The sequence below is a fragment of the Crotalus tigris genome, unplaced genomic scaffold (assembly GCF_016545835.1).
Source record: "Crotalus tigris isolate CLP2741 ecotype Arizona unplaced genomic scaffold, ASM1654583v1 scf7180000018184.2832721, whole genome shotgun sequence".
In the NCBI taxonomy this organism is placed as follows: domain Eukaryota; kingdom Metazoa; phylum Chordata; class Lepidosauria; order Squamata; family Viperidae; genus Crotalus; species Crotalus tigris.
Window position 1 is genome coordinate 1,793,006 of NW_024096871.1, and position 12,993 is coordinate 1,805,998.

The following is a 12,993-nucleotide window of genomic DNA, read 5'->3' on the forward strand; positions in this document are numbered from 1 at the left end:
AGCAGATTTGTGGGTTTGGAGGAACGGGGATTGCATTTCACTAGTGGGAAATACTGTCCTTATTTTTTTCCTCTTCTTTATCCTGCTAGATATTTTATTGAACCACTATGCATTTGTTTCCAAATCACATAGTTTACTTCATGATTCTACACCTCCAAATCTTACTTTCTATAATCTAACTCAGACCCTTTACTTCCATTGTATATTTCAAAATTTTTAGACACTAGTAATATAGTACAAAAGTAAAAACATTTATATTAAATTTGTCTATTTGTATTAAAATATCTATGCAGAATTAAATCCATTTTCATAGAAAATGATTCTCTGTTCAGATAGCCAAATGTCATTTGTATCTTAATTTATGTTATTATTCAATTTTTGTTCAGATCTACAATCATTTGTGTTTTCTTGCTGCAATACCATTAGGTTTTTAACATATCAGAAAACATGATGCACTTGATGACTCTGTTTGTAGGCTGTATATCTGGCTCATAATAGTGAGAAATATATTTTCTGCATAAGAGCCCTTTCTAAGCTATTTTCAGACAGACTAATAACAATCATAATACAATTTAATTTAGATAGTGATTTGGAGTTTAAAACTTATATTACTTTACTATTCTGTTGCTTACCTCCATGAATATCACACCTCAACACTCTATCCCTTTTGTTTTATATTTTTGATGACAATTGTATTATGTTCAGATTTTTGTATGAAATAAGGAAATATTTAATTATATTTACTTATTTTCCCTTGCAGTATGTTCATCATAACCACATTACAAAAAGTAATTAAAATTTTTACAATTATCATAAATAGAGAAATTATTTTAAAAATATCAAGTGCTTCCAGTGCTAATTACAAATTTTTTCATAATGAGAGAACTCAAGCACAGCTTTTTGGCTCACAGTTTGTCTGATCTTTAAATATAATCACTATTTCAGAAAGATTTTTATCAGCTTCATGGAATTTCAAAGCTCTCCAAAGAAAACTATGATATGTTGAAACTTTCCCTCGCCCCCAAATACCAATATGCTTAACATCACTGTATGCTATCTGCATTGCAGTGGATTGACATCTCATATCCAGGTGGAACATTATTTTCAAACTCCACCCGCATATCTGGAGTCCTGCCAAGGAACATATAAGCAGACACATTTATCTTTGTCACTTATTAGCAAGAGGAGAGCTGTCATGATAGTGTAATAGCACCTTTTTACCTTTTACTCAAACAGTAATATGGGTAGTGAGTTTTTCTTAAATTACACTATGAAGAATTATATGAACACAGTAGCAATTTCTTTTATACTTAAGCAGGCAAATTTCCCTCTACCACATAATTTGCAGAACTCAAATTCAATAAAACATTATAAGATGGTCCATTACTGTTATCATTTTTGAATAATCCATCTTCATCCTTCATTTTACTGGAAAATAAACAGGGTACCAAACATGAAATGAAAAAAGAAGAAGAAAGAAATGAACACCAAACTTGGTAACCTGGATAGACCTTTACTGCATTTTAAATTCGTTTCTCACTTGATCCATAATGGCCTTTTCCTTTAACAAGTGGGATAGACATTAAAAAACACAGGGAGCTAAATTCAATTATTTTTGTAAGTTTTATCTAGTTTCATTATCTATCATTGATAAATGTAATGTAAAAATATTTGTATTTTTAGAAATACCTGTCTGAATATTATATCTAAAATCTCTAGTAAGTACAATAGTAACACAGGTAGTTCTCATTTAGCAACTGCCTGGTTAGTCAGTCACAGTTACAATAGTGATGAAAAAGTAACCTAACAACTAATCATTGCATTAATGATCTTCGTGGTTCTGTAAAGCAAAGTAAAGCTGAAATATGATCATAAGCACAATCATAGTCTCACTTAACTAAACAAAGATCACCTATGTAGCAATTAAAAAAATTAGTATAACCTTATGATATTGTTTGTCTCAACAAAAGAACTTAATATTATTTCTCTGATAATCACTCTAAGTGAGATAGGAAGCAAACAAATCTAATATGCAAATAAAATTACAATGAAAGACTGTTAATTTTAATTACAGGTTGTCCTCAACTTATAACCATTCGTTTAGTGAACGTTTGACATTACAACAGCACTGAAAAAAGTGACTTGTGACTGTTTTTTACACTTACGACCACTGTAGCATTCCCATGGTCACATGATTCAAATGTGGTTGCTTGGCAACTGGCATGTATTTATGACAGTTGCAGTCCCCCCAGGATCATATGATCACCTTTTGCGACCTTTTAACAAGCAAAGTCAACTGGGAAGCCAAATTCACTTAACAATCATGTTACTAACTTAACAACTGTGGCAAGAAAGGTTGTAAAATAGGGCAAAACTCATTTAATAACTCATTTAATTTCTGCTTAGCAACAGAAATTTCTGACTTAATTATGACTGTAAATCAAAGACTATATTGTTAAAATCAAACTGTGCAGTTTTCATTTGTTATTGATTTTTTTGTATTAGCAAAATGGCTGCAATAATTATGGCTACAAGCCTATCCATGCTGATTCATAAATAATCTTTTAGCAATTTCAATGAAATCTTAAGATTATTAATTACACTTAATTATTGTTCTTATGATAAAATAGCCACACATACATCAGTGAAAGAAGTGAAAACAACCCTCATGAATCCTCTAAGCCAGTGTTTCCCAAACTTGACAATTTTAAGCCATGTGGACTTCAACTCCCAGAATTCCACAGCCAGCGTTGCTGGCTGTGGAATTCTGGGAGTTGAAGTCCTCATGCCTTAAAATTGTCAAGTTTGGGAAACACTGCTCTAAGCTGAAACATCTCATAGTTTCAATGTGTTCAATTTAATAAAAGTTAGTAGATGAAATATGAAAATTATTCCAACATTCAGTGAAAAAAGTCATAGAGTCAAGATCACAAATATTTTCAATGTATTCTTTCAAAATGCTTGAAGAGTCATATTTTTTATTTTCAAACCTTAAATTGCTGGACTTTGCTAATGAAGTTTGAATTATAAAAATCAAGCAATAATTTCTGTTTGTTTTATTTATTTGTGAATCAAATTTATATAGCCACCCATCTTATTGAAGGCAACTTTGGATGGCATACAACTATAAATAAAAAATATAAAAACAGCAATTGTAAATATAAAAAAGTAGTAATAAATATCTTAAAAACCCAAAATAAAATCAAAGTAAAGAGAGAATTAAAAAAAAATAACCTCCTCAACCATGGAGCAATCTGGCCAAATATCCAGTTTCATAATACTTTTTGCCTGGTCACACAATCATATCTTGAGGATCTTTCAGAATATCCAGAGGAATAGGGCCAATCTAATTTTAGGGGGAAGGATCTTCCATAAGCCAGACATTACAGCAGAGAAGGCTCATTTCCTGGGACCTACCAAATGTAGATCTCTGACCAATAGTACATAGCATGCCTTCTTTGCAAGATCTGATTAAGTAGGCTGATATAAGTGAGAAGAGGGGGTTTCTCAGGTAGTTTAGGCCCATGCCCTAAAAGGCTTTATAGGTTAAAACCAGGGCCTTAATGGGACACACAAGCAAACTGGTAGCCAGTGCAGCTCACAGAGCAGAGATATAACATACACTGTCCTAGAAGTACATATAACCATTGATGTTGTGACTCTGGAAAGAGTGCCTAGAAAAGCAACAAAGATGATTAGGCGACTGAAGACTAACACATATGACGACATAAACTTGGATCAGAGGGCCCAAACCAAAGCCACTCAGTCTTGCCAGGATACAGTTGAAGCTTGTTGTTTCCTATTCAGACCTTCACAATCTCCAGTTACTGGGATAAGACAGTCATGGTATTACTTAGTTCATTAGAGGTAAAGATGTACAATTGGATATTATCAGCATAATTTCATTCCTGGCGACAGATACACTTACCCAATGGCCTCATCTTAAAAAGGAAAGGAGAAAGCCATGTAGAAGGGCCAAGAGCAGGACCTCTCCTCCCCAATCATAATCAATTTGAATCAACCCAAAGAAGGAACCAGTACAATATCATGTTTACCCCAGCCCAAAAGATACCATAGTCAATGGTGTCAAAGGTCACCAAAATGTCATGAAGAGCATAACCAATGATTTTTCTATCCCATATCCAAGTCTGAATCCTGACTGAAAAGTGTCCTGATAATCTGCTTCCTCCATGGCCCTCTGAACCTGTTGCACTATTTCTCTACTATCTTACCCCCCAAAAGGAAAGTGAGATACTGAAAGAAAATTGTCCAGTAAAATAATGTCTTCTTGAGATGGGGATACCCTCTTTAATGGTATAAGAACAATGCCTTGTTCCAAAAAGGAATTAATCACTGTCAGAACCCACTCACATGACCTTTTCCAGGCTGCTTTAACAAACCAGGAAGGTCATAAATCTAAAGAGCAAATGGCCATGCTCACAGCTTTTTAGGACCCTGTCAACTTACCAGGTCAAAAGGGTCAAAACAATTCCAGATAACTGGGTAAAACTCTTCCCTAGACATCTCCTCTGGACTGTGACAAGGTCAGAATCTATCTGAGAATAAATCCAAGTACCTTTATCTGATATATACATGACAACTCCAACTATTGTCCAAGTTGATTAATTTAATAAAGAAAAAAATCTGTTTAAGTTGTGCAAGAAAAAATATAAAGGATGGAGAAGATTTAAATAGCAATAGATATTTGGAGATTTTGAAGCCTAGAAATGCTAGTAATGCTGTAGATTAAGAAATTATTAAGCAAGTATTCAACATATTTTTAGTTGGCATTTTTGATTGTTAAAAAGTTAGAGATATGAATTTCCGACTTTATTCATAATAAAGAATTGTTATACAATTAGAATTGTTATACAATTGTCATATGACAATTATAGTTCAATTATACAAGAGGTTATGGTCTCTTTTCTTTACAGATATTCATTCATTCATTCATTCATTCCATTTCTTAACTACCTATCTCCCTCAGAGAGAGATTCTTGTCTATATTTTTGGACAACTCAAAGGTGTGTACATTCCTATTTTATCCACAATAAGAATTCTGTGAGCCAACTGAGAACAAATGACTCAATTTTACCTAGTAAGAGAGTGTTTCTAGACCAGAACTTTAGACACAATTTACACTTATAGAACTATTTTTTTTAAAAAAAATATATTATTTAATAGGCATTGAAGCCATATTTTAGCAGAATATTTTTCAAAGTGGTATTTTTATACTATTTAATTTGCTCTCATTTGTTTTACAACACTGGGTTTCCTTTTAGAAATAAAATAGAAATAAAAACATTGAATAAAAGGATCATATATACTTTAGTCTCTGAAAAAAACCAGTTTGAAAGAGTCTGTGGAGCACCATCTACACAAGTAATAATTTTATACAACTATAAAATATACAATTGGATTATAGTAGTGTATTTAAGTTATATGTGTGTGTGTATGTGTGTATGTATATGTATATATGATATATATATTTGATGCCAGGCACATTTTTATACTTTCTAATATTTCAGAAATAATTCAAGGATCAAACTTTAGAGCTTGGATTAATTACGTATCTATTTTGGATAAATTTCCTTTTGTTATCCTTGAACGGTTTTATCTTCTGTTTGTGCAGATATCAAAAAATGAAAGGACCTTATTGCAAGCTCTGAAGTAACCTAATGATTGCTATTTAGTTTTGGCTAATTCATTTGCTTGAGATAATTGCACAGTAATAGTCCGAAATACAATGCTTAGGGTTGAATGTTGAAATCTGCAGTATCTATTGTTGAGTGTATTGATGCAATTGAAGAAACAAACACAACTATTTCCTCCCAGGTAATTCTTTTTCCAGAATTATGTGATTCACTTTCCTCTGCTGGCTAGATAGCAACAGTTCCTGCTGCATAAGTAATATTAAAAGATATAGTTCAAGATTTCAGCTTGCAAATATTGCTTCTATGTGTTCAGAACCACAGCATGTGCAAAGTGTAATTAATTTAGAGAGAGGTGAATTGAGCCAATAATGTGGATAAAAAAGTTCTTAATTACTGTAGCTTTATAATTGATCTAGATAAACAAATCCATACTTGTACCCTTATAAGGATGAATGTGCAACATTTAATAATATGGGGATAAAGGGAAATTATATCAAATAGTTCTTAAAAATCTTAGCAAAAGATTTTGTCTTTCCCAAATAATTGCCATTAAAAGAGATCTATAAAGAAAAGAGAAAGATGAAGAAAAGATAGAGAAGATAAAGAAAGAGCAAAAAGAAAAAAGAAATTTCTTAGCACAAGTAAGGATGTTTGGAATCAGTCTATATGTGGTTAACTACCAGCTATATATAAATTATATACATTTTTTTTAAAAAAGGCTAACCTGAGTTCTGTTAAATGCCACACGTGCAAAAACTGCCTGTGAGATTCCTGCTCGTTTCAATTCATCACGCACCCACTGGTAGATTTCGGAAGACACCTCTGTGTTAGTTGAGACCTGTTGTTCTAACGGCTTGTTGATGGATCTGCTGACAGGAGGGGGATGGTTCAAGTACTGTTGATTTAAGGACTGTTGGGCTAGAAGTCTGTTCACTGCATACTGCTGGTTTAGCAACTGGGCCATTACCAATTGTTGGTTTACCAACTGAGGACTAATGGGAGTAAGTCCAGGATGCATGTTTGGAAGTGGGGTCCGAACAGATGGTTGACTGCTATGAGAAAGCTGAACAGGGGATGGTGGCTGTTCAGCAGTGTTTCCTGGGACTGGCTGGTGACCAAAGTTGACATGGTTGGCACCTTGTTGTGATAGTTCAGAAAGGCTGTCCATTTCAGCTAAGAAGGAGAAAACAGAATATAAATATTTGGTCCAAGGAAATAAATGAATATATAAAAAAGAATAGCTGAATTTGGATCATTGCTCTTTTTATTCTCAGCATTCAATTCAAGAGATGTTAATCAAATGATACTTTAGGGATGTGCAAATCTTTTCTTCTTCAATGTCTTCTTTCTGAACACACATCTGGCTACAAACCTTCGGCTTCAAAGCAGATTCGTTGCACCTTTAAGAAGCAGATTCACATGCAAGCAAAGAGTTTTTTCAAATATTTTTCACAAACTTTACATTATTTTCTCAGAAGATCCCAATATATAAGGATAGTTTTATACATTTTGTATCCATATTTTTATATAAATATAAATGATATTGTATTTATTTTTATATAGAAATAGATATGCATATATCTATCTCCATACTTTTCAACAGACACTCATTATTTTTGTTTTTTAAATTCATTTCACTTAAAATATGTATATAATATAATAATAATATTAAGGTGACCAACCATCCTCCTTTAGGGAGGACAGTCCTCCTTTTGTAAGTTCTGTCCTTCCTCGAAAAATGTCCTTCTACATGTCCTCCTTTTCGATATTTGAAGACTAATCTGCAGCGCTTTTTTTTTCCTTATAGAAAGCTCAGAATGGCATTCCGGCACCTTTTTTTGATGGTTTTTTTTTTCAACTATTGCATGTGCTTTGCTACTCCCACTATTGGCTTTTGAAAGCCAATAGGAATTGCTGCTGAGTGCGCCAAAACACTTGGCTGGCAAACGTTGCACATGCAAGTTGTCTTTATTATTGTTGCAATGAATAAAATGTTTTTTTTTATTTACAATTTTTTTTCTTCAATTTATTTGTGTCCTCCTTTTCATTGTAAAAACGTTGGTCACCTTAATAATATAATATAATATAATATAATATAATATAATATAATATAATATAATATAATATAATATAATATAATATAATATAATATAATAATATAATATAATATTATAATATAATATTATAATATAATATAATATGATATAAATGTATGTGTGTGTATACAAACACACACGCACATACACACACACACACACACACACAGAGGTAGTCCTTAAAATAATTCATTTAATGACCATTCAAACAAAAAAAGCAACGAAAAAATGAAAAAAGTGACAGATGATTGTTTTTCACACTTAATGACAGATTCAGCATTTCCATAATCACATGTTCAAAGTTCCAATGCTTGGCAACTGATTCATATATATGGCAGTTGTAATGTCCCGGGTTCCTATGATCACCTTCTGCAACCTTCTGACAAGCCAGGTAATGGGGAAACCAGGTTCATTTAACAACTGTGTTACTAACTTAACAAATGCAGTGGTTGCCTTATCAAGCATGACAAGAAAGGTCATAAATGGCCTTAACTTCACTTAACAACTGTCTTGTTTAGCAACAGAAATTTTGGGCTCAGTTGTGGTTGTAAGTAGAGGACTACCTTTAAGTATATGTATTTGATTGAAAGAACATTAGGAACTTTTTCAATTTTTATCAGGATCTTGAAAAATATACTTAATATAGTTATAACAACAAGAGAATATTATATTTACCTGAAGGAAGGCAACCCCTCAAAGCACTTTTCAGTAAGTATATTTGCAGATAGAGTGGAGGGAGCAATTAATTTTCCCAAGGGGCCACATGAGAAACTCAGACTGTTGTGGAGGGCTACTACTACCTCCCCCCCGCAGCCACCGCTCCCCCAGCCGCCGTCACCGCAGACCTGACAGGGACAGTCAAAGGGCTGGATGTGGCCCGCGGGCCATAAAATGCCCAAGTCTGAAATACCGACTCTATTTAAAGAGGTAATACTGTTGAAAAGGATAGAGAAGAACCAAAATTCCTATGGGTTATTTATGTTTATTATTATAATTTTGATTCATAAGACTACTACAAATAAAAACCCAATTGTATCAGGAAACAAATAAAACCAATTAATTCCTAAAAATAATAAAATAACAGCTTTATGTACTAAGAAAAACACTTTTACAACTGTATCAAACAATTCACATCAATTAGTCACAATCTACCTTACAAGGGGAGAAAGGCAAGTTTTTAAGAATAATCTAAAACCTCGCAGGCCAAGGGCATATTATTCTAGACACCAGATATAGGATTATAGGTAAGGTGCACTTTCTAAGATCCATCCAAAGATATTACTTAATAGATGGAACATGAAGGGTGTGTACTCAATCAGAACTTACAGGGCAGGCAGAAATTTATTTAATTATTTAATTACATTAATATGACTAACTATATCACAGACATGAAATGATGTGAGAGAGGTAGTTCTTCAGGTAGCTGAACTCTGTTCAAAAATGCTTTTAGAGATTATAAAAGATTAGAGCACTTTTAATTTCAGCAGAAGCTCACTTGATATTAAAGTAGCAGAGGTGTACATGGATGAACCAGCTGCAGCTTTTCAATAGTCTTCAAGGCAGCCTCTGCAACCGCAAGTCCACGCATTATATGACTAAAGCAAGAGTGACCATGAAAACGGACTCTGGGTCTGAAAAAGTGTGCAATAGATGCATTCTTAAACTTTTACAGACATTTGCCTTCTAAATGCAAAGGGCAAATTGGCTAGCTATGTTCCAAGAATTGTTGAAGTGTTAAAAGTAATCAGGCAAACAGCAAATATGAATCCTAGTCCATCCATATTGCTCTTGATTATCTAATTCTCTGAAGCAACCAAACTGATAAAGCTAGTTGCAGATGGATGGTTGCCTTTAAAGACCATAACTTAAAAGAAAACAATTTACTTCTATTGCTTGTTTAGGAGCCTTTAATTCTTTTATGTAGTACAGTAGCTGAAAAGGTTTATCTTTCTTAACAACAATACAGAAGCTGTTTTCCTTGCTTTGTGGGATTTTTTACTTTTAGCTTAGAACAAGTAAATACTTTTTCAAAACAGATTTTTGAAAAATGAAGAACTGAACTAGCATAAAACTGAAGACACCATTCCTAAAATACTTTGGTTATGCATCAAACCATTTCTGTGTATGAATTTAGACATTTATCTATACAATTTAAAATGTTAGTTTTTAAAATATATATAGTATATATAGCATTTTTACTCTTGCATTAGAAAGCATGATGTGGTATAAGTTTGGGGTAAAAAATGCCTGTGAGCATTAAGCAACATCCAGTACCAGCAACCATTTTTGTTTATGTGGGAGGCTGAACTGCATTAGAGTATTAATAGTGCGTGTTTAATGCTTCAAAATTGGCCATTTGCTGTATTAGAGTTTGCAGATATTTATTCATAGGCCCAGATCTGGTGAAGAAAGACAGGAGAAATGGTGCAGCCACTTAGAATTCTAAAAAGATTTCTAATTTGCATTATTCAGCTTATCCACAAAAATAAACAAACAAAAAAGTATTTTAAAGGAGTACCATATGTCTGTTTGTCTGTCTATCTTATACAATATTGCTATAGGAGTAGCGGTGGTTAGAATGCTGAGTCAGAAGACCATTTAGAGTTTGACAGCTCCACTGTTCTAAACTCGAGAGTGCAAGGCGTGTGGTGTAATGAGCTCCTCTTAATTTATCCCAGGACCTGCTCATCTAGCAGTTTGAAAGCATACAAATGCTGGTAGATAAATAGGTACCACTTCAGTGGGAAAATAATAGGGACATGACAGGAGCCCCCTTAAGCATTGCCTGGGCAACAGTGATGTCACCTGCTAATCTTTTCAGTGCCTTGGTAGTGTTTCCGGGAAGGAATGTAGTAGTATACAGTATTGCTCTTTAGTTACAACACACATGCGCAAAGACTAATTATATTTTCATATAGGCAAGCCATTACTTTATTTCTCAGTCTTCAAATATGAACATGCATAACTTCACCTGCAGTCTGTTCCATTTTCCTTCTTAGGCCAGTAGCTTTTCTGTCCTGTAATTTGTTACCTTCTGTACCTGTTGAATCTCTCTGGTGAAAATGCTGCCTAAATTTTCAAATGTTAAAATCGTATAATAAAAGATACCCATTTTGCTAAGTTGATTACTACCCAGACCTTACCTAAAGAGACTGGAATTAGTAAGTCATGTAAGTTTTTCTGCCTCATCAAGAATTGAAATTTTGTATTAGAATTTGTATTAGTAATTTCACAGAGTATCTCATAATATTTTTGAACTAGATTACATTATGTCTTCACTTATGATATTGCTGATGGAATTAAATAAGTCTCATGTTTTTACATCTCAGTCAGAGAAACTAAAATCTTATGTGCAACTAACAATTGTGTGCAACATTTATATCATAACTATCAAATATAGGCTAGTATGACATCTTATATAAGTTGCATCACTAATTACACTTCTGTTTATTTACTCTGTGTGTGTAAAGTTTCAAAAACAAAACTTGTTAAATTTGTATGTGAAGATGGACTCAATGCAAATTCTGTTATATTTATAGTACATTCACTGAAATAAATAAGAGTTATGTAAATCAATGTTTTATCTAATTCAGGTTGTATCCATTCTCATGTACAGACAGTTGCAAATGGTTTACTTTACTCTGTATATAAAGATCAGCAGAAATTCTTATATGACTGCCTTATTGCCAATTCTATATTCTTTGTTGTCTGAGGTAGATATGTAACAAACAAGGAAGTAATATAATACTGACTTAGGACATATTGTAACACTTGTTATAGATGAAATACTTCTGAAAATATTTTCAATAACAATTGCAAATATTACAGACTGTTATTACTAACAAATGTCATGTAAGAGCCATGGGCTATATTTAATTTGCAAAATAAGTTAAATATCTTTTCCAAACTATGGAAAGGGTGGTACCTACTTAGGGCTGATTTTGAAACTTAAACATATGTGATACTTTTCTTTCTTTCTTTCTTTCTTTCTTTCTTTCTTTCTTTCTTTCTTTCTTTCTTTCTTTCTTTCTCTTTCTTTTCTTTCTTCCTTCCTTCTTTCCATATTTTGCAAAATGTTATCAAATATTTGCTGAATCAAACATCATTATCAGATTTCTACTATCCAGACAAAGCTTAAAATGTATTCAGTCATAAGCATGTAGACAATACCACTTGAACTTTGATCGTTTTGCTTACCCATCATATCTTTTGCCTTCTTGAAATGTTTATACCATCTCCCAAATTCCTGACATTTTGCTGCTGAGACATTTGCATAGTAAGTGCTGTTCACAATGGAAGATATCATACTCTAAAAAAGAAGAGAAAGAGCAACTATATTACTACAGTGTTTAATAGAAGGTATTTTAATTATTTGATGAGTAACATTCCCGGTTATAAGACAATATTCAATTTTATTTTGTTACAATTTAAACCATTTATATCAGCAAATCTTGCAGTATATTCAGCAGCCATTACATTACATTTAAATATTGTTTTAATATCACATTTTGTTCCACACAAATATATATGGATATAAGAATAACAAAAATATTAACAACTATGCAAAAATATTACAAATCAAGGAAAGTTTATGTTTTGGCATAGCTAGAATTTATATCTGAAAGCTATAATTATATGAAATTAAGAGGGATAACAAAATGGGAAACTACTATACAACATTGTTCATATATTGTTTTTCATGAAGGTTGTTTGCTCAAAAAGCCATAATGAATGAACAACTTGCCTTAATTGTACCAAAATAATTTTCAAATGCATTTCACTATTTTCAATGCATAACTAAATCATCTCTAGAATTATTGCTAAAAATCTATTTCCAGGAGGAAAAAATACACCATATGCTTCTCCTTTCTCATTGCCATCTATATGATCTTATTACAAATATAGGTTTAAAAGATTACTGTTAGAAGATCCTTACAAAGAATTATTGCATTCATTCTGTTTCATATATGCATACATTATCTTCCAAAATGATCACTGATTAATCCTTACACTGATTAATCCTTTTTATAGGTTGATGAAAAAAAAACTTTGCTATAGTATCTTCAGCTTCAGAATATAGATTCATTTGAAGATAATCAGTTTTACAAAAACTTAGACAATTTCAGTTATTTTGTATTTTGCTGTAGATGTAAAAGTCTGTAAGCCTAAGAAACTAATTAGAATATGGTATGGCATCAGTAGTAGTATGGAGTCAGAAGTAGATGTATCTATGATTTGATGAC

At 32.5% G+C, this 12,993-nt stretch overlaps 1 protein-coding gene across 8 annotated transcripts in view; it reads right to left on the minus strand.

The window, feature by feature from the left end:
- The window catches only part of SATB1 (SATB homeobox 1), a 113,234-nt gene that overhangs the window by 44,421 nt on the left and 55,820 nt on the right, over nt 1-12,993 (minus strand). For all 8 annotated transcript variants that reach the window (XM_039348851.1, XM_039348852.1, XM_039348850.1 and 5 more), the window contains 2 exons: nt 11,948-12,059; nt 6,379-6,827 (listed from right to left, as the gene is read on the minus strand). In XM_039348851.1, coding sequence (XP_039204785.1) covers nt 6,379-6,827; nt 11,948-12,059 — 561 coding nt within the window. The remainder of the gene's footprint in view (nt 1-6,378; nt 6,828-11,947; nt 12,060-12,993) is intronic.